Source organism: Microcaecilia unicolor, chromosome 5 (genome assembly GCF_901765095.1).
Source record: "Microcaecilia unicolor chromosome 5, aMicUni1.1, whole genome shotgun sequence".
Classification (NCBI taxonomy): Eukaryota; Metazoa; Chordata; class Amphibia; order Gymnophiona; family Siphonopidae; genus Microcaecilia; species Microcaecilia unicolor.
In genome coordinates this window covers 194,221,464-194,244,495 of record NC_044035.1, presented here as the reverse complement: position 1 = coordinate 194,244,495, position 23,032 = coordinate 194,221,464, and the positions used below count along the sequence as shown (strand labels likewise).

Here is a 23,032-nt window from a genome sequence, read left to right as displayed (position 1 = left end):
TAATCCACAATAGAACACTACCTCCTATCCCATGGCTCTCCTATTTCCTCTGGAGTCTTTCATTAGGTACTTTGTCAAACGCCTTCTGAAAATCCAGATACACAATATCAACCGTATTTGTTGCATTTGTATCCCACATTTTCCCACCTCTTTGCAGGCTCAATGTGGCTTACATTATATCATGAATGGTGGAAATACATAAGAAAAATATAAATTTAGTATTACAGAAGGAACTTGGGTAACATGATATTGATAAAACATGATAGTAGTTTAACAAGCAAATATTGTAAGACAGTTCTGGAGATATGTATAGGAGTTCACGTTTGTTGATCTTTGTGGTATGCCTTGTTAAAGAGATGGGTCTTCAGTAGTTTGCGGAAGGTAGTTAGTTCATAGATCGTTTTTAAGTTGCGCGGCAGCGCGTTCCAGAATTGTGTGCTCAGGTAGGAGAAGGTTGATGCATGCGTTAGTTTGTATTTTAGACCTTTACAGTTGGGGAAGTGAAGATTAAGGAATGTGCGGGATGATTTTATAGCATTCCTGGGTGGTAAGTCTATCAGGTCTGACATGTAGGCTGGAGCATCTCCGTGAATGATTTTGTGAACTAGGGTGCATGTTTTGAACGTGATGTGTTCTTTAAGTGGGAGCCAGTGTAGCTTTTCTCGTAGGGGTTTAGCACTTTCATATTTTGTTTTATCGAATATTAGTCTAGCTGCAGTGTTCTGAGCTGTCTGAAGTTTATTGATTATTTGCTCTTTGCAACCATTGTAGAGTGCGTTGCAGTAGTCTAGATGACTGAGTACCATTTATTGAACCAGGTTGTGGAAAACGGTCCTTGGGAAGAAAGGTCTTACTCTTTTTAATTTCCACATTGTCTCAAGTAGAGGAGTGTGGTAGCCGTGTTAGTCCACTCTTAAGGTTATCAATAGAAATCAAACAAAATTAAAACATGGAAAAGAAAATAAGATGATACCTTTTTTATTGGACATAACTTAATACATTTCTTGATTAGCTTTCAAAGGTTGCCCTTCTTCATCAGATCAGAAATAAGCAAATGTGTTAGCTGACAGTGTATATATCAGTCCCTCATAGATGGTCTAGCAGGGTGGGTAGGAGATGTGTATGGGAACTTCAAAGCATTCCATAGTCTAGCAGGATGTTTGTGGGGAGGGGAGGAGAGGGTGATAAGCAGTGAAATACAACTTATGGTCTTTCCTTTGTGCATGACTGTGGGGGTCCTGTGAAATGTTTTGGCATAGTTTGCAGCTAGATATATTACAAGGACATGTGCCTTTCTGTTCACTTTCAGTCTGTGTTGGCAGTTTACTTCTGATAAGCTTGTGTTTTAAGTTGGGTGGCTGTCGGAAAGCCAGTACTGGTGGGGATGGGAATATTTCCTTCAGTAATTCATCCTCCTGGAGCAAAGGTTGTAGATCTCTTATGATTTTCCTCAGTTTTTCCAGCTCTGGATTGTATGTCACTACCAGGGAGGTCCTGTCTGTGGTTTTTTTTTTCTCTCTGAACTGTAGCAGATTTTCCCTGGGTGTTTTGAGGGAGGAGGCAATATTTTTGGAGATTATTTTGGGGTTATAGCCTTTCTGTTTGAAGGATGCAGTCAGGCTTTTAAGGTGTCTGTCTCTGTCCCCTGGGTCAGAGCAGATACGGTGGTATCTTGTGGCTTGGCTGTAAATGATGGATCTTTTTGTATGTGCAGGATGGAAGCTGGAGTTGTGGAGGTAGCTGCATCTGTCTGTGGGTTTCTTGTATACAGATGTTTGTATATAGCCGTCACTGATTACACTGATTACACTCCACCCGGTGAAAGGCCTTCTCGGCATCTAAGGAGACAGATAATATAGGATAATTCTTAGACCAGGAGAAGTGATAAGATGACATAGTAATCTGGTATTATCAGCACCATATCTAGATTTTACAAAACCAGCTTGATCTCTATGTATAAGCGAATGGATGATGGTCTCCATCCTGCAGCATAAAAGTTTTGTATACATTTTGTAGTCTGTATTTAATAATGAAATCAGTCTGTAGTTTTGCACAAGGGTGCAGTTTCTATTAGGTTTAAGTAAAACTACAATGTTAGCATCCAGAAAATGACCTGGAGAAGATGATTCTAATAAAGCTTGATAGTATGTTTTCAAATGAAATGATATAGAAGTGGAGAATGATTTGTAGAATTCCACTGGTAGACCGTCTGGGCCTGGTGCTTTTGCTGATGGTAGTTTTTTGATTGCAGAGATAATCTTATCATGGGAAACGGGATGGTTGTCTAATTTGCTGCTCAGAGAGGTGGGGAAGATGAAGTGATGTGAGAAACTTAGAAATGTCAAGATCATGAGCCATGCATTCTGAAGAATAGAGTGATGTATAAAATAATTCAAAAGCTTCAAGGATTTGAGGTGAAGAAGTCAAAGAGGCTACTGAAGGTGACTGAATTGTAGCTATATGGTGTTTTTGTTCTTTTACCTTTAAGATAGGCTGCTAACAGTTTTCCAGCTTTATTGGATTATGAATAGTATAAAGCACTTTGCTTAAAAGTGATGATATTAGAGATGCTTGATAGAAGAGAAGTATGCTTCATTTTAAGAGATCTGAGTTTTTGTAGACTTAGATGAAGATGTGTATAAGGTTGTTTCAAGTTGATGAATTTCCTTCTCAAGATTAATGATGGTAGCATTGTTAGTTTTACGAAGATGAGATGCATAACTAATTATTTCGCCTCTCAGCCATGTTTTATATGCTTCCCATAATGTTATATAAAATGATATAGAATTGCCGTTATCAGTAAAAAAATTCAGCAGATTTCTAGGAAATATGTTATAGAAATGCTGGATCTAAGAATAGAGAGGTATTAAGTCTCCAAGTAGAAGATTTCATTTCGTTAGAAGACCAAGTAAAATCACATGATATTGCTGCATGGTCAGAAATTGATATTTCATGTATCTTTGCAGCTGATAACATAGGAATCAAATCTTTGGTACCCAAAAAATAATTCTTGTGACGGACAGAGTAAAAGGAATAGTCACTAGATGTTAGGTGAAGTAGTCTCCATAAATCAGGCCATCCATTGGATTGCATAAGCACATTTAAAGATTTACGGACTTTGAGTTTGGCAGGTCTGCATTTGAAGATCTGTCCAGGTAAGGGTCAATTGGGAAATTAAAGTCTTATGACAAGTAAGAGCATTGGATCCTGAGATATTGATTTTGTGGGAAAAAAGTAGGATTGTCAGAGTTTGGAGTATAGACATTGATTAATGTTATGGGTTTACCTTCTAGAGTACCTTCCAATCTAGACCATCTACCTTCATTGTCATGGATATCAGAAACTAGTTGGAAGGGTAAAGATTTTCTAATAAGCGTGATAACACCATTTTTACATCCATTTGCTGGGCTTATAAAGCACTGGTTGAACCATTTGCCCGAGAGCTTAGAGCCTTCCTGTACATCTAAATTAGTTTCTTGAAGAAAGCAAATATCAGAATTTTTCTTTTTCAGATATAATAGGAGTTTCTTTCTTTTGATAGGGTTGGAGATCCCTTTGATATTAAGGGAGAGTATTCGTAGTTTTGCCATTAATAGCATAAAGATTTTGTATCTAGCTAATCAATACAATATCAGCATTCATATGCATGGTGAACAATAGAAATCAAACAAAATAAAACATGGAAAAGAAAATAAGATGATACCTTTTTTATTGGACATAACTTAATACATTTCTTGATTAGCTTTCGAAGGTCGCCCTTCTTCCTCAGATTGGAAATATAAATAACCTCAATAGATGTGGGCAATGAAAAAAAAAACTGCAGGGGGGCGCCGGAGACCCTAGGCATGGACCTGCTCATATTTATCACCACAAGTGTAACAGGTGGGGGGGATGGGCCTGGGTCCGCCTGCCTGAATTGCACTCACCCACTAAAATTGCTCCAGGGACCTGCATACTGCTGTCATGGACCTGAGTATGACATCTGAGGCTGGCATAGAGGCTGGCACAACATATTTTTAAAGATGTTTTTTGAAAGTGGGAGGGGGTTAGTGACCACTGGGGGAGTAAGGGGAGGTCATCCCTGATTCTCTCCGGTGGTCATCTGGTCATTTCGGCCACCTTTTTGTGCCTTGTCATAAGAAAAACAGGACCAAGTAAAGTCAACCAAGTGCTCGTCAGGGACACCCTTTTTTTTCCATTATGGGTCGAGGATGTCCATGTGTTAGGCACGCCCAAGTCCCGCCTTTGCCACACCTCTGATACGCCCCCTTGAACTTTGGCCGTCCCTGCGATGGAAAGCAGTTGGGGACGTCCAAAATCGGCTTTCGATTATACCAATTTGGACGACCCTAGGAGAAGGACGCCCATCTTCCGATTTGTGTCAAAAGATGAGCATCCTTCTCTTTCAAAAATGAGCCTGATAGCAACAAAACAAATTCTGCATCAAGGAGTTCGCCAAAGATTAGTAACAAGGCGCTTATAAACGTGTTGATTAGCAGAGATGTCATGAGATGCCAGAGGCGCTTTTATCAAGAAATTTCTATAAATCAGTAGGGTCAGTATAGTGTTTGGTATTATTTTGAAATGTTACCCGCATGGTTGCAGGGTACAAGAGAACATACTGAGCGCCTATGGCTTTTAGCTTGGACGCATTTCTAGAAACATCTTCCTTTTCTTAGCAGTAGGCTTAGAGAAATCCAGTACCAAAAGAATTTTAGCTCCAGCAAATATCAGAGGAGAGTTTGACCGAGTAGTGGTTAATATAGACATCAGTTGATCATGCCGAAGAAATTTAGCAATTATAGGTCACAGGTTATCTTTTCCTGGAGTACGCTGTGGCGCGATGCGGTGAGCGCGTTCTATATCTATAATTATATCAGCTGGGAGAGCAGCAATTTTTATAAAGAATGTACTCTGGAGGGCACAACAAGCCATGCTTACCGCAACCAGGCGGCTCACAGTTACAGTTCCAGCCCAAGCAGCAGTCAGCTCTCGGTCCCCACCTGACCACCCTCAGCTCCCCAACAGCCCTCCTTTCACATTCCTGCAGCCCTGCGTTTAAATCTTTTATTTTACCTCAAGTTGCAGCAGCGGTGGCAGCAGTAGTGAAAGCAACAAGCTCGCCTCCAGCCTTCCCTTCCCTCTCAGTGTCCTGCCTTCCTCTGAAGTAATTTCCTAGTTCTGCAAGGGTGGGACACCGAGAGGGAAGGGAAAGCTGGAGGCGAGCCTGCTGCTTTCACTGCCGCTGCTGCCACAACTTGAGGTAAAATAAAAGATTTAAACACAGGGCAGCAGGAGCGAAAAGGGGGATATTGCGGAGATGAGGACGGGTAGGTGGGGCTGGGGTTTGAACTGGAACTTGGGGGCTGAAAAGAGGGGCAGGTGGGGGCTGGGGTGAGTCACTGGACATGGATGGGAGGGAAGGATAAGGGGCAAAGGAGAGTCGTTGGACATGGAAAGGAGGACAGGGGAGAAAGGAGAATTGCATGGATGGATGGGAGGGGAGGGCAGGGCAGGAGAAATGCTGGACATGGAGGGGAAGGAAGACAGGAAGGAGATGCACATGGATGGAGGGGAGGGGAGAGAGGAGAAATACTGGACATGGAGGGGAAGGAAGACAAGAAGGAGATGCACAGGGATGGAGGTGAAGGGAGAGAGGAGAAATGCTGGACATGGATGGAGGGTAAAAACTGTACAACAGGCATGGATGCTGTTCAAAAGTACCATCCTGGAGGCCCAGCCAAACATATTCCACTAATTAGAAAAGAAAGACGGAACGCCAAAAGACAGCCGGCCTGGTTGAAAAGTGAGTGAAGGAAGCTATTAGGGCTAAAAGAAATGCCTTCAGAAAATGGAAGAAGGAACTCTCTGAAAATAACAAGAAGCAGCAGCATAAGGAGTGTCAAAGCAAATGCAAGGTGCAGATAAAGAAGGCCAAGAGAGATTACGAAAAAAAGATAGCATTAGAGGCAAAAAAACATAGTAAAATTTTTTTTCGGTATATTAAAAGCAGGAAGCCGGCAAAAGAATCGGTTGGGCCGCTGTATGACCGAGGGGTAAAAGGGGCGATCAAGGAAGACAAAGACGTAGAGGAAAGATTGAATGAATTCTTTGCTTCGGTCTTCACCAAGGAAGATTTGGGTGGGATACCGGTGTCGGAAATGATATTTCAAGCGGACGAGTCGGAGAAACTTACTGACTTCACGGTAAACCTGGAGGACGTAATGGGGCAGTTCAGCAAACTGAAGAGTAGCAAATCTCCTGGACCGGATGGTATTCATCCTAGAGTACTGATAGAACTGAAAAATGAGCTTGCGGAGCTACTGCTAGTGATATGCAATTTATCCTTAAAATCAAGCGTGGTACCGGAAGATTGGAGGGTGGCCAACTTAACGCCCATTTTTAAAAAAGGTTCCAGGGGAGATCCGGGAAATTATAGACCGGTGAGTCTGACGTTGGTGCCGGGGAAAATGGTAGAGGCTATTATTAAAAACAAAATTACAGAGCACATCCAAGGACATGGACTACTGAGACCGAGTCAGCACGGCTTTTGTGTGGGGAAATCTTGCCTGACCAATTATACTGCACAGAATCATACCAAATTCTCACCACTGCCTCAAAGGATAATACCACCTAAGAATAGATGGTTCATAGTAGGCTCAGGCAGGCTTCGTTATGTGACACAGAAGCATGCGCCCTCACAAGTGTTGCCCCTACAGAATTCTTTTGCTCCACTACAGCACTGTGATGTTCCTGAAAATAAAACTGAGGCGGAAGAAAAAGAAAAAGCAAGGAAGGTGGAACAAAAAGATATGAAGGTACCCAAAAAGAAAAGACACCCCCAAATCACTAAAACCGAAACACATACTAGAAAATGTAGATGGAAAGCTATGACCACAAATGCTCACAGTCTAAGCAATAAAGTTCATGACCTTCAAGCCCTGATGTTGGAGGCAGACTTGGATATAGTTGCAGTCACAATGACATGGCTCAATGGTTCCCATGAATGGGATGCAAACATACCAGGCTATAATCTTTTTAGGAAGGATAGAGAGGGGCGTAAAGGTGGAGGAGTAGCTCTGTATGTGAGAAATGATATCACAGCGACTGAAATGACAGGGAACTGGGGAAAAGGAAGAAGCGATATGGATCACCTTAAAAAGAGAGGATAGAACCTCTGTCCACGTGGGTGTTGTCTACAGACCCCCGACACAATTGGAGGAACTAGATAAAGATCTGATCGCTGAAATTCAAAAGCTGGGGAAGAAAAGAGAGGTGCTGTTGTTGGGAGATTTCAAACTGCCGGATGTAGATTGGAAGGTTCCATCTGCGGAATCGGAAAGAAGTAGAGAGATCGTGGATGCTTTTCAAAGTGCTTTGCTCAGACAAATGGTGACGGAACCCACAAGGGAGGGAGCGGCGCTAGATCTGGTACTCACAAATGGGGATAGTGTATCAAATGTCCGAGTGGGTGCCCACCTGGGCAGCAGTGACCATCAAATGGTTTGGTTTGATATGACGGCTGAGGAGGAGGGTGGCCACTCAAAACTGAAAGTCCTGGATTTCTCTTATGATTCTGCCGGTTTGGCTGAGGGGGAGGGGGGGATGTCTCTTCTGATTGGCTGCCAGGGTTTGTGTTGACATCAGGGGATAGTGCTTTAGCCTGCAGCTGAAGAGTTCCTCTGCTTTCGCGTTACTTTCCCTCTTATGGTGACTTGAAAGCCGCAGTTCTTGGTCAGTACGTGCTCTGTGCTCTGAGTTTGATCTGAGTTCCCTGTTCAGGGATTTCTTTCCTTTCCCTTTGTTTGTGTTAGCTGGGGCAGAGTGTGTGTTTGTGCATAATTAGTTCTCTTGCCTCCAGCTGGGCTTCCCTTCGCTGGCTGCGGGCTCTCGGTGGGAAGCCAGCTGCTTGTTCCTCAGTGGGGGCTGGGCTTTGTTCAGCTCTCATCTCAGCTAGGCTGCTTGTCTGAGAGCGTCCTCTCCGGTTGTTTGTTTACTCTAAGGATTTCTCTTCCTAGTGTCCCGGCCTGCTGGCTCAGTGAGTTTAACCCTTTGTGTACTGTGTGTATTGTGTTCCTGCCTCTGCCAGTGTGTTTGTTCTATCGGCCCTGCTTCCTCTCGGAAGCGTTCTCTCTGATTGTTTGTTGATTTATGGAACTCTCTCTCTCCCTGGTGTGCCGGCTGGCTCTACAAGCTTAACCCTTTGTGTTCTGTTTGCCTCTGTCTACAGTGGGTTTGAGGCAAAGGCTTTCCGCCTTCCTTTTGTGTCTGGTTCCTCTGGCTTCTGCTGGGGCTTCCTACCCTGGTGGTGGGGGGGTTGCTGTGTTAGTTCCCCTGTCCTGCGCTAGTCCCCTGGGTGGGCGTGGCCCGCTCTGGTTCTTTCGTTTCTCCCTCTGCCCTATCGCTGGTGTTCTGCGCGTGCCTGGCATCTTGGGGTCCCGGGGGGCCCTCTGGGTCCTTTCACCCCCTCCTGTGTGTGTCTGGGTTCCTGTTCGGCCGTGAGGCCTGCACGAGTGGCTCTGTGTGCGTGGGTTCCGGTTCGGCCGCGAGGCCCACCTGTTTGCCTATTTCCCTTCTTCCTGAGGGACTGCGGGTAGGGGTAGCTTAGGGGTATTGTGTAGCTGGGGTGTGTGGTGGTGGGTCGGTCTTCCCTTGGCCTGGGTCGGTGCCCTGCTGGCTTTGGCCAGGGCCCAAGGGCTCACGACCAACCCAACGGATTACAGAACGCGAAAAGCCATGAGCTCGACCGAACCACCTCCCATGCAGCTGCTCCAGCAGCTGCATGCTCAGCTACAGCAGGTATCGGAAGTTGTGAACACGCTGAGTCAGCGTGTGGACTCGCTGACCGGCACTGGAGCTGCGGAGCGCCTGTCGGTTCGCACACTGCCGGGTTCCCTCGCATGTGGCTGAGGTATTCGGGTGGCTCAGCCTCCGCGGTACGAGGGCGATAGTAAGACCTGCAGGGGCTTCCTCAATCAGTGCCAAATTGTTTTCGAGTTGCAGGCCCGAGATTTTCCGTCGGATAGGGAAAAGGTGGCCTATATCATCTCCCTACTGGCGGGACCTGCTCTGGCCTGGGCCTCTCCATTATGGGAGAAGAAGGATCCCCTCCTGGATAACTTGGCAGAGTTTCTGAAGCAATTTTGGCTCATCTTTGAGGAACCCGGGAATCCCTCCTCGGTGGCGGCTCAGCTGTTGAACCTACATCAGGGGCGAGTTGAACCTACATCAGGGGCGACTCTCTCTGGGTGAGTACACCATCCAGTTTCGGACCTTGGCCGCGGAGCTAGGTTGGGATAACCCAAGCCTGACTGCGGTATTCTGGCATGGGGTCTCGGCCAACATTAAGGACAAACTCACAGGCCGGGAGCTGCCCTCAGATCTGAATGACCTCATCCGTCTCTGCACCCAGGTGGACATCCGGTTCAGGGAGTGGGCCTGTGAATGTCACGCTGGTCAGCAGGTTGCAGGGGCTAACTCGAGGAGCTCGCACAAGAGCCCTGCTTCCCAGTCGCTGGGTACACCCGATGGGTCTGAACCTATGCAGGTTGACCGGGCGGCCCAGGAGAGACAGCGGAGACGCTCTAAGGGGCTGTGCCTGCACTGTGGAGTGAAGGGGCACTTTGTCCATGAGTGCCCGAAGAGAAAGAAGTCGGGAAACCAGCAGCCCTGATACCAGCTAGGGAGACCGGGTCAGGGCCAAAGTCCGTCTCCCCTTGGACACAGGCTTTGGTGCCAGTTCTACTGGCGATTAAGGATACCCCTTGTTTTGAGGCGCTAGTTGACTCGGGGGCGGGAGGCAACTTTATCAGCGCGGACCTGGTGCGGGTTCATCAAATTGCTACGGTGGAGCTACCTCAGTCCATCACTGTCTCAGCGGCTTGGTGGGTCGGTCTTCCCTTGGCCCTGCTGGCCTAGGCTAGGGCCCAAGACCAACCCAAGGGATTACAATTTCAAGCGTGCTGACTTTAGTAAAATGGGGGAATACCTGAGGAAGGAGCTGATGGGCTGGGAGGACGTACGAGAAGTGGAAGTGCAGTGGTCCAGGCTGAAAGAAACTATAAATAGGGCCACAAACCTCTATGTAAGGAGAGTAAATAAAAGCAAGAGAAAAAGGAAACCGATATGGTTCTCCAAGCAAGTGGCTGAGAAAATAAAGGCTAAAGAGTTGGCATTCCAGAAATACAGAAAAACTCAAAAAGAGAAACACGGAGAGGAATACCGGATGAAACTGAAGGAAGCCAAGAGAGAGATACGTCTGGCGAAAGCACGTGCGGAAGAACAAATGGCTAGAAAGGTAAGTAGGGGTGACAAAATTTTCTTCAGGTATATTAGTGAAAGGAAAATGATGAAGAAAAGGCAAATTTGCTAAATAGATACTTTTGTTCTGTTTTCACAGAAGAAAATCCTGGAGAAGGACCGAGATGGACTGACAAAAGTACATGTGAAAGTGGAGTGGATTTAGCACCGTTCACGGAAGAGAGTGTGTATGAACAACTAGGAAACCTAAAGGTGGACAAAGCCATGGGACCAGACAGCATCCACCCCAGGATATTGAGGGAGCTCAGAGAGGTTCTGGCTGTTCCTCTTAAAGATTTGTTTAATAAATCCTTGGAGACGGGAGAGGTTCCGTGCGATTGGAGAACGGCAGAGGTGGTCCCTCTTCACAAAAGTGGTGATAGGGAAGAAGCTGGAAACTACAGGCCGGTAAACCTCACTTTGGTTATTGGAAAAGTAATGGAAGCGATGCTAAAGGACAGGATAGTGAATTTCCTGGAAGCCAATAAGTTGCAAGATCCGAAACAACATGGTTTTACCAAAGGGAAATCATGTCAAACGAATCTCATTGAATTCTTTGACTGGGTGACTGGAGAATTGAATCAATGACGTGCTATGGACGTAATCTACTTAGATTTCAGCAAAGCTTTTGACACGGTTCCCCACAGGAGGCTCTTGAATAAACTGGACAGGCTGAAGATAGTACCTGAAGTGGTGAACTGGATTAGGAACTGGTTGATGGACAGAAACCAGAGGGTGATGATGAATGGAATTCGCTCGGAGGAGGGGAAGGTGAGTAGTGGAGTGCCTCAGGGATCGGTGCTGGGACCGATTCTGTTCAATATATTTGTGAGTGACATTGCCGAAGGGTTAGAAGGTAAAGTTTGCCTTTTTGCGGACAATACTAAGATTTGTAACAGAGTGGACACCAGGGAGGGAGTGGAAAACATGAAAAAAGATCTGCGGAAACTAGAAGAATGGTCTAAGGTTTGGCAATTAAAATTCAATCCGAAGAAATGCAAAGTGATGCACTTAGGGAGTAGAAATCCACGGGAGAAGTATGTGTTAGGCGGGGAGAGTCTGATAGTTATGGACGGGGAGAGGGATCTTGGGGTGATAGTATCTGAGGATCTGAAGGTGACGAAACAGTGTGACAAGGCGGTGGCCGTAGACAGAAGGTTGCTAGGCTGTATAGAGAGAGGTGTGACCAGCAGAAGAAAAGAGGTGTTGATGCCCCTGTATAAGTCGTTGGTGAGGCCCCACCTGGAGTATTGTGTTTAGTTCTGGAGGCCGTACCTTGCTAAGGATGTAAAAAAAATGGAAGCGGTGCAAAGAAAAGCTACGAGAATGGTATGGGATTTGCGTTACAAGAGGTATGAGGAGAGACTTCCGGACCTGAACATGTATACCCTGGAGGAAAGGAGGAACAGGGGTGATATGATACAGACGTTCAAATATTTGAAAGGTATTAATCCGCAAACGAACCTTTTCCGGAGATGGGAGGGTGGTAGAACGAGAGGACATGATATGAGAGTGAAGGGGGGCAGACTCAAGAAAAATGTCAGGAAGTATTTTTTCACGGAGAGAGTGGTAGATACTTGGAATGCCCTCCCACGGGAGGTGGTGGAGATGAAAACGGTAGCGGAATTCAAGCATGCGTGGGATAAACATAAAGGAATCCTGTGCAGAAGGAATGGATCCTCAGAAGCTTAGCCGAGATTGGGAGGCGGGGCTGGTGTTTGGGTGGTGGGGCTAGTTCTGGGCAAGACTTCTACGGTTTGTGTCCTGAAAATGGCAGATACAAATCAAGGTAAGGTATACACAAAAAGTAGCACATATGAGTTTATCTTGTTGGGCAGACTAGATGGACCGTGCAGGTCTTTTTCTGCCGTCATCTACTATGTTACTATCCTGCTTATAATCAAACGAGAAAAACGCCCAAGTTCCGACCTAAATCGGGAGATGGACGTTTAGCTCACAAAAACGAATAATGCGGTATAATCGAAAGCCAAACTTGGACGTTTTCAACTGCACTCCATCGCGGAAGCGTACAAAGTTGATGGGGGGGGGGGGGGGGTCGGAGGCGTCGTGAAGGCGGGACTGGGGCATGGTTATCACCCGAACAGAGATGGGCGCCTTTCACCGATAATGGAAAAAAAGTATGCGTTTGTAGCCAGAATTTAGGGCACTTTTCCTGGACTCTTTTTTTTCACGAATAAGGCCCCCAAAAGTGCCCTAAATGACCAGAGTACCCCCAGAGGGAATCAGGGATGACCTCCCCTGACTCCCCCAGTTGTCACTAACCCCCTCCCACCACAAAAAATGATGTTTCACCCTCAAATGTCATACCCACCTCCCTGGCAGCAGTATGCAGGTCCCTGGAGCAGTTGTTAGGGGATGCAGTGGACTTCAGGCAGGTGGACCCAGGCCCATCCCCCCCTACCTGATACAATTGTGCTGCTTAATGCTTAGTCGTCCAACCCCCCCAAACCCACTGTACCCACATGTAGGTGCCCCCTTCACCCCTTAGGGCTATAGTAATGGTGTAGACTTGTGGGCAGTGGGTTTTGAGGGGGATTTGGGGGGCTCAACACACAAGGGAAGGGTGCTATGCACCTGGGAGCTCTTTTACCTTTTTTTTTGTTTTTGTAAAAGTGCCCCCTAGGGTGCCCGGTTGGTGTCCTGGCATGTGAGGGGGACCAGTGCACTACGAATCCTGGCCCCTCCCACGAACAAATGCCTTGGATTTATTCGTTTTTGAGCTGGGCACTTTCATTTTCACTGAAAAACAAAAACGCCCAGCTCACAAATTGTCGAATAAAACATGGACGTCTATTTTTTTCGAAATACAGTTCGGTCTGCCCCTTCACGGACCCGTTCTCGGAGATAAACGCCCATGGAGATAGATGTTTTCGTTCGATTATGCCCCTCTATGTTACTTCAGTTCTTTGAAGGAGTAAACAAACATGTGGACAAAGGGGAGCCGGTTGATATTGTATATCTGGATTTTCAAAAGGCATTTGACAAGGTACCTCATGAAAGGCTACAGAGGAAATTGGAGGGTCATGGGATAGGAGGAAAAGTCCTATTGTGGATTAAAAACTGGTTGAAGGATAGGAAACAAAGAGTGGAGTTAAATGGGCAGTATTCACAATGGAGAAGGGTAGTTAGTGGGGTTCCTCAGGGGTCTGTGCTAGGACCGCTGCTTTTTAATATATTTATAAATGATTTAGAGATGGGAGTAACTAGCGAGGTAATTAAATTTGCTGATGACACAAAGTTATTCAAAGTTGTTAACTTGCAACAGGATTGTGAAAAATTACAGAAGGACCTTACGAGACTGGGAGGCTAGAAGGCAGATGACGTTTAATGTGAGCAAGTGCAAGGTGATGCATGTGGGAAAAAAGAACCCGAATTATAGCTACGTCATGCAAGGTTCCATGATAGGAGCTACGGACCAGTGTGTCGATAACACACTGAAACCTTCTGCTCAGTGTGCTGCTGCGGCTCGGAAAGCGAATAGAATGTTGGGTATTATTAGGAAAGGTACGGAAAACAGGTGTGAGGATGTTATAATGCCGTTATATCGCTCCATGGTGCGACCGCACCTTGAGTATTGTGTTCAATACTGGTCGCCGCATCTCAAGAAAGATATAGTGGAATTGGAAAAGGTGCAGCGAAGGGCGACTAAAATGATAGCGGGGATGGGACGACTTCCCTATGAAAAAAGACTGGGGAGAGGGAGGGAAAGGCTGCATAGGAGTGGTAAAGGACCAGAGAGAAAAAAAGCGTTGGATATGGAAGTGGAAGGAAAGGAGGGAGAGATGAGAGGGGAAATGTTGAACATGGCATTGAGGTGAGGGGAAGGAAGGATGGAGAGATGCTGTGTGGCGTGGCGTGGAAGGGGGGTGAGAGTGAGATGTTAGACCAGGGGCTCAAGGCAGGGAGAGGGAGAAAAGTTGGACATGAAGGTGGAGGAGAGGAGAGGAAAGGAGAGATGCACAAGCAGGGGAGGGGAGAAAGAGGGAAGATGGATCCAGGGAGAGAAGATGGACAATGGATGGTAGGGAAGAGAAAGGGAAAAATGCTGGACAATGGGGGAGGGGAGAGAGATGGGACAGGAAGATGCTGGTGGTGGGAGGTAAAAGGGATAGGGAGATATCAGGCTAGAGGGTGAGGATGGGAGAAAGAGGGAACAGATGCTGGGCTGGAAGGGTGGAGGGAGGGAGACACTGGGAATGGTGGAAAGCATGGGGGAGAGGCCCAGGGAGTGGAGATGACAAGGAAATAAATGAGAGAACAGTAATTACAGGGGTAGAAATATGGTAATGGTGCATAGATTGAAGATGGAAAGGAATGATAGGCTGGGAAGGAGAGAGATGGGGAATGGGAGAGCTAATGGGTGAAAGGAAATGGACATGTGATAGATATCTGAAAAGTAAAAAGAAGGAAAAGATTTAGAAAGAGGATGAAATTTGAGTGTACAGAGGCAGAAAAGAAAAAAGAAAGAAAGGAAAGAGCTAAAATAGAAAGATCAATATTTCAGAGGCAGGTGTAGTGAGGAAATAAAATGACAGGAGAAAAAAGACAAATGGACAGCCGCTTGAAGAATTAGCAGAAGACAGACAGGAAAGCGGGAAAGAGAAACTGGAACCAACATGATGGAAAAATAAAATGTCCAGACAATAAAGTTAGAAAAATCATTTTATTTTGAATGTTTTAAATGGAATATGTTAGCTTTGGGAAATGTGCATAGTGGATGTCTTTTTATTGTGTTAAGTAGAAAAGGAAATGCACTTTTGTGTTTTTTTTTCTCCAGTGTTGCAGTGCATGCTGAGGTTCCCAGTTCAATTTTGTCTACATATTTTTATTTCTAATTTGTTTTTATTTATACCTTTTTAATTACATTCTAAAGCGAAGCTTTGTCAAGAAATAACACAATAGAACATCAATAGAAATAATCATAATATGGGATAAACCCCTTAGGAAACTATTATTCATCATAGTCCTCAACATACAGGAAGACTGAAATGAAACCTTACAAGAGGATAAGGATATTTAACAAAGAAACATATAATTTAAATACAAGCATGGCGTCAGGTTTGTCACTAACAAATTAAAGTCCATTCTGTTGGGTCCTATGGCTGCTTGGGTAGCTTTGCATTTAAAAATGATCGAAGCTGCAAAGGATCGAAGAAATGGTATGTCTTATTTTCATAAGAAACTACACATTTACAAGGAAATCGAAGCTGAAACTTAGCTCCCACTTGTACTGTCTCTTGCCTCATCATCAAAAAAGTTTTTCTCCGCTCCTGTGTGGTTCTCGATACATCTGGAAATATTTGAACTCTTTCCCCCAAAAATACCACTGATGAAGTTTGTCTTAAATAATGTCTCAGAATAGCTTCTTTATCCGTCAGAAAAACAAAAGATACTAACAAAGTAGATCTGTATTCAACCTGATCCTGTGACTGCTCAAGCAGAGCCAATACATCCAAATTTTCCATAACTTTATCTGTAGGCACTTTATCTTTTTCCTTTGAATCTCGAGCTGGCAACAGATAAAGTTTTTGTATTGGGGGAAAGTTTGTCTCAGAATATTAAAAAATTTCCTTCAGAAACTTATGAAACAAATCTCTTAATGGGGTATATTTAACAAAGGGAAAGTTCAAAAACCTCAAATTTAAATTTCTAGCCCCATTTTCTAAATTCTCAATCTTCCTATGTATCAAGTCCGCATTTTGGAACAGTTTACACTCTTGTTCTTTCAACAAAGAAATAGATAACTCACATTGTTTTAAACTACTTGCATAAGAGACCATATTAGTCTGAAGAGACTCTATCTTTAAGGTGTTAGCTTGTGAGCTGGAAACAAAAGTTAGACAAATTTTATGCAAAGATTCCATCGCCCCCACAGAGACTCCAGCGTCACCTTAGGTGGTTTCTCCAGGGGTAGGAGTTGTAGTACAGGTTCCGACCATTGATCCGCCATCTCCTGTGCGGTTCGGGCTTCCACCTGGATGTTACCCATACTTCCCCTACTCCTGGGCATGGATGTTTGACTCGGATCTTCGCTGGGGAAACCCAGCGGGAGCAGTGCTGCACCGAAGGAATGCTCCTTCCCCAAAACCGCAGCTTAGAATCCGAGCTGCTGGGCGGGACTTCCTCCCGCGTCGCTTCCTGCTACTCGAGGCAAGCGAGGACTTCGCGGGCTAAGTGAGAGTTCACTCTCCTGACCGAGGCTCCTCTCCGCCTCAGTTAATGGAACGCCCGAAGTAGCGACAGAGACTGTGTATTCCGTAATCAGAGGTTGCCCTCGAGGAGGTAGCGTGGAGGGTAAGGAGCTACCCCCCCCTCATCTTCCCCTTCCTTTTAGGCATAGGAAAAAAGCAATCGAATTAAGAAAAATCCTCCAAGATAGGATCACCACGTCCTATCCCGACGACGTTTTATTTCTAATTTGTGATCCCTTGTTCTGTAATTGGTGAGGGTCTGTCAGTGTGACTGTAATGGCAGATGAAGAGATTGGAGAGGAGAAGGAATTGGGGGAGGGGCTTCTTTATTTTCTGCCCTGGTCACCAGCATGGTTAACAGCAGTCCTGACCCTTGCTGTGGCTAGTGGAGATCCCCAAGCCCTGCCAGCTGGGGATCTGTTCCGGGGCTGGCTGGAGCTGCCTTCCGCCAAGCTTGGCAGATGGGGGCAGCATCCTGGAGCCACTGACAACTAAGCATGTATGGGGTGCTGGCATCAGTGGCTCGAGGAGTTGTTACTGCCTGCTTGGCTTGGCAGGGAGGAGTTCTGGCCAACTCTGGTGGAGGTCCCCAGCTGACGGAGATTGGGGATCCTCATCAGTTAAAGTATTTATATTTTGAGTTGGGAAGTGCTGGGGGAGAGGGGAGAGAGAGAAAATTTTGTGCCCACCCACTTTGTGCTCAGGCCCACCCAAAATTGGTTGTCTGGCTACGCCACTGACTGTAACAACTTCGACTCCGCAATAGTATTAGTACCCGGTTAGCTCTTCTCGGCCGCCTTTTTCTTTCTAGTGCTAGATGTTATTTGTCTAACCTAAATATTGATTTCCTTAAGAATTCAGTAATGCCTCAAATTGTTGGACTAAAGATGAGTAATAGATCATTCCTTTGATTAAGAAATGTATAATGATTATTTTTAATGTATATATTTTTGACTTAAAATCATCTTTTCAGATTTCAAATGTTATGTTGAAATTAAAATGGAAAATTCAATAAATAAAAAAAATATTATGGTAAGTTGCAAAATAAAACAACTATTGCAACAGAAGATGACTAAAGTGTACTGTTCTTGGAATCAAAAATGGAGCTTGCCCACATGTTAATACAATACCAATGTCAGGAAAAGGAAACCAATAAACTGCATCAGATAATTTTGTAAATATATGGTGGCACTTTGCAGAATGAGAAATAAAGTAGCATAAAAGTGGCAGCTAAAAGATATATAGGGGTCTTTTTACTAAGGTGTTCTGAAAATGGCTTGCAATAGTGTAGGCATGGGTTTTGGGCACACGCAGAATCATTTTTCAGTGCACCTGTAAAAAATGCCTTTTTAAATTTTTGCCAAAAATGCATGTGCAGCAAAATCAAAACTGCCACATGTCCATTTTGGGCCTGCGAACTTACCACCAGCCATTGACCTAGCGGTAAAGTCTCACATGGGAACTGGGTGGTAGTGACCTACCCCCGCCAAATGCCACTTGGCACATGTCCGTTACGCGCAGCCGAGACTAAAAGTTATTTTTCAGACATGCGTATCGGACATTCACCAAAAATGAAATTACCGCAAAAGCCACGTAGTAGCCGAGCGGTAACTCCATTTTGGTGCACGTTGGGCATGCGTAGAGCCTTACATGGCTTAGTAAAAGGGCCCCATAGTGACAACTGAAAGAATAAATCGCAAACTATGCCATTATGGGCTTAGAAAGAAAAGCGAGGATGTGAAGTAAAACCCCATGCTGCTTTTTTTTTAACGCTGCTTTATAAAATGTCTTCTTCTGTTCTGTGTGGCACCAAGTGCATCTTTGGTAATATTTACTGAGCCTTTTGTAAAATACTAGCATTATTTTCCAATACATACAAAGGGTCCCTTTACTAAGCCATGGAAAAATTTGCAGTTACTGCAGCTTAAAGTAAACCTTTACCTGTGGTAGCTGTAAATTTAGGGGTCCTTTAACCAAGCTGCAGGGGCTGTTTTTACCGCACGCCAGGGCCCATTTTACTGCACAGTTAAAAAGCCCCTTAAAAAGACGTGGCCATGCAAGGAGGAGCACTTACTGCCACCCACTGAGGTGGTGGTAAGGGCTCCAGTGATAACCCAGCATGTGGCACATGGTAACCCAGCGCATGGTGTTGCCCAATTACCACCATATTACCAACATATAAACATATTACCAACATATAAAGTAGAGGTGATGACCCAGATGCAGCCATGTTTTGGCTGAATGCCTGCCTCAGCGGTCTGAAACGGGGACCTTTCTCCTTTTTTGTTTTTATGTATCCTTTGACCTTCTACTGATTTTCTCCTTTTAACCTACAAATGCACTCGATCTACAGCCCCTCCCTACCTCTCTACCCTCATCCCCTTAAATTCCTACCCGTCAGGGGCGTAGCCAGCCTTCCGTGGGGGAGGGGTCCAGAGCCCGGGGGGAGGGGGCACATTTTAGCCCTCCCCCCGGCGCCGCCCCCCCACCGCCGACATTGCCGCCCCCCCCTCCTGCCGCAAACCCGCCGCCGCTGCAGCCTACCTTTACTTTTGCTGGCGGGGGATCCCACTCCCCGCCAGCCGACGTCTTCTTCTCAGTCGCTCCCTGCTGTTCTCTGAGTCTGACGTCCTGCACGTACAATTACGTGCAGGACGTCAGCAAACAAATTGAAGAGCAGGAAGGACTGAGAAGACGTCGGCTGGCGGGGAGTGGGATCCCCCGCCAGCAAAAGTAAAGGTAGGCCGGGGCGGGTTCGCCGGGAGGGGGGTCCTGGGGTGAATCTGCGGGGGCCCCGGCCCCCTCAGGCCCCACGTAGCTACGCCACTGCTATCCGTAACCTCCGTTCTCAAGACAAATCTCTCCTCTCGGCACCCTTCTCCACCATCACCAACTCCAGGCTCCGCCCTTTCTGCCTCGCCTCACCCCATGCCTGGAATAAACTCCCTGAGCCCATACGCCAGGCCCCCTCCCTGCCCATCTTCAAATCCTTGCTCAAAGCCCACCTCTTCAATGTTGCCTTTGGCACCTAACCATCATACCTCTATTCAGGAAACCTGGACTACCCCTACTTGACATTTCACCCTTTAGATTGTAAGCTCCTTGGAGCAGGGACTGTCCTTTATGTCAATTTATGTTAATCTGTCTGTACAGCGCTGCGTAACCCTAGTAGCGCTCTAGAAATGTGTAGTAGTAGTAGTATGCTAGAAATTACAGAATTATTTGCCATAGGGCTGGAAATGGTACGCACTAAAGGCAAAATTGCTGCCAGTGGCCATGTAGGGCTGTCTGTAGTTTGGGGCATTCCCTGCATTTACTGTCATTGGTATCATGTTAAATTTGAAGATAGTATGTAGCACTTTTCTTATAATTAGCGTAAAAGCACTTACCCCTGGATTCTGTAAAAGTCATCCAAATTTGCGCATTATCCTGAGATGTGCATACAACTTAATTGGTTAATGAGCTGTTAACAAGCAATAGTTGGATTCTAACAATTTATTTATTTATTGCATTTGTATCCCACATTTTCCCACCTATTTGCAGGCTCAATATGGCTTACAGAGATTTGTTATGACGTAGTCATTCCAGGATATCAGATACAATTGGTAGTGTACAAAAATTAAGTAAAGGAAGAGAGAAGGAAGGTGTTAGGAGTTGCACACGTATCTACCTGTTCACTGTTCTATAACACTGGCACCTAAATCCCATAGCATGCAACCCAAAAAGGGATGCGGCCATGGGAGAGGCATGAACAGGTCAGAGGTTTTGGGTGAAGGAATTGGCACTATGTGCTATTTTGTAAAGGGCGCTCAGCTGGCAGCATATTTTATTGAATAGTGCTGAGCACCATTTTTTTCTGGTACCAGTTTTTGAGCACCATTTACTGAATACCTGGTCCTTAGTACCTCTTATTTAGGGGTCCTTTTACAAAGGTTTGCTAGCGTTTTTGGCACATGCTAAAAATAAGTGTGCACTAAATGCTAGAGACACCCATATATTTCTATGGGCACTTCTAGTGCTTAGTATACACTAAAAATGCTAGTGTGCCTTTGTTAAAGACCCCCTAAGTGTGAGTCCCAGCTGAATATTGGCTGGATCTGCATAAGTTTGGCCGGCCAGCAGCAGTCCATTGAGGGCCAGATATTCAATACTTGGACCGGCATTGAATATCATGGACTAATTTAGGGGCCCTTTTACTAAGCCGTGTAGGCGCCTACGCGCTCCCAACGTGCGCCAAATTGGAGTTACCACCCGATTACCGCGTGGCCCTTGTGGTAACTTCAATTTTTGCACTCGTCCACTACGCACATCTGAAAACTATTTTTTATGTTCTGGCTTGTGGCAGCTACGTGCATCAAGTGGCATTTAATGCACGTAGACCATTACCACCCGGTTACCATGTGAAACCTTACCACTAGGTCAATGACTTGTGGTAAGGTCTCAGAACCAAAATGGGTGTGCGGCAATTTTCATTTTGCCACACGTCCATTTTCGGCTAAAAAGGCATTTTCATAGGTGCACTAAAAAAATAATTTTGTGCGTGCCCAAAACGCACATCTACACTACCGCAGGCCATTTTTCAGCACACCTTAGTAAAAGGACTCCTTTGCTGGCCACAGTCAGGGGTCCTTTTACTAAGGTGCGCCAAAAAGTGACCTGCGCTGGTGTAGATGCTTGTATTGGACGTGCACAGGTCCATTTTTCTGCCTTTTTTGAGCCGAAAATGGACATGCGGCAAAATGAAAATTGGCGCACGTCCATTTTGGGCCTGAGACCTTACTACCACCCATTCACTTAGCGGTAAGGTCTCATGCATTAACTGGGTGGTAATCATCAGCACGCATACAATGCCGATTACCACCCGGTTAGTGCCGCACACTGGAAAATAAAATATATTTTCCGGAGCACGTACTGGACATGCATAATAAATGAAAATGCCACCCAGGCCACGCAGTAGCAGGGCGGTAGTTCTGAATTGTCGTGCGCTGGGTGTGCGTAGGTGCCTACACGGCTTAGTAAAAGGGCCCCTCAGTGCTTACAAAAACACTGACCACTGTCAGTTTAATATTGATTGGTATGCTTATAAATTTAGGCCTGACATTCATTTGCTTAGATCTATGAGCCTAGTGCTGAAAATTTGTGCAAAACTTCTAACTTTTTTTCCCTGCTTAAATCTGCATCCATTACCACCCACGTTTTATGCTCACGAATTTAGTAGTTTAGTGAAATTTTGAGTATGAATTTTGGCACTCAGCCCTAGTAAATTCTCAAAGAGGCCCATTTAGGAGAACAACTCTCAAAGTTTAGAAGCATAAGTCCTTTGAATATCAGGCCTGCGCTAATGTCAATTCACATTTCAAGCTCATGTGAAAACAGTCCTAGTTGAAAATGTTTCTTGTACAAAAAAACATCTTATAATCATGGGATCATTTGTCTTAATTCCACAGTTCTGTATTATTTCAAATGTAGCTCTGTCTTTGTAGTAAAGTCAGGAGAACTACTCTTGGGCATTTCCACTGACACTAGAGCAGAAAAAATACACACATTCCTTTAAAGCACTATATATGATGCCATTTAGACAGAAAATTATCTTTTCAAACTCTGTGTTTTTGGTCTGTAGGGTGATTCTGGTGGACCTTTGGTGTGTGAGTCAAATGATGCCTGGAGTCTGGTTGGTATTGTGTCCTGGGGCAGCAGCACATGTTCCACCACCATTCCAGCTGTATATGCCCGTGTCACCGAGCTTCGTGACTGGGTAGACCAGATTATTGCCGCCAACTAAATGTTTCCAGCAACATATAAGTGCCAGTGGTAATCAATAAAATAATGAAACAAACATGTTTATGCTACATTTTTTGTCTTTTAATAATGCTTAATGCTCAGTCAGTTATTTTATATGGGAGATTATTTCTCAGTTTAAAGTGATTAATAATGTAGCCCCCTCTTTGATTTCTTACTTAGTGATTCCTAAATGGGGGAAAATATAGCTTCAAAACCCTAAATGTATTTCAACTTCTTTAGTGCCAGTAAATTGCCTTCACTCAGAAATGCTGGTCCAAAAGAAAGTCTGTTCACTGCAAAATTTCTTTAATGTATCTGATACATTTACAGACTGTATCATCATCTGACACAAGACAGCTGAGTTTTGAAAATTTCTCTGTCCACCCTCCTAGGATCCACTCTCCCCCTGAGGTGACAGTTGAGGTTCCTGTTTCTAGGAATATCCTTTGTACCTGTTTTCTGCTCTCTACATCCTTCTCTTGAACTCCAAAATCTCTAGAGTTGCATTCTCAGAAATGCTCCCCATTCCATGCAGACAAGCAGAGTTCCAGAGTCTCAATGCATGGATGAGACAATAGCATAGGGAGGAAGCATTTAGATTTGTTAGGAACTGGGCTGGGGTTACAATATAAGAGGACATGTCCTCCTTTTGAACTTCTTCAGATATGTTCTTTAATTTTTAGGAAAATATGCTCTTTTTCATTTATTTATTTGGATTTTGGTCACACCTTTTTCAGTAG

General features: G+C 45.1%; 1 protein-coding gene across 1 annotated transcript in view; it reads left to right on the top strand.

Moving 5' to 3' along the window:
* Positions 1–22,303, top strand: part of CTRB2 (chymotrypsinogen B2) — a 141,470-nt gene extending 119,167 nt beyond the window's left edge. The window contains exon 7 of the mRNA XM_030205013.1: positions 22,132–22,303. Within this exon, the coding sequence (XP_030060873.1) occupies positions 22,132–22,293 (162 nt within the window). The 3' untranslated portion in view covers positions 22,294–22,303. The remainder of the gene's footprint in view (positions 1–22,131) is intronic.
* The last annotated feature ends 729 nt before the right edge of the window (positions 22,304–23,032 follow it).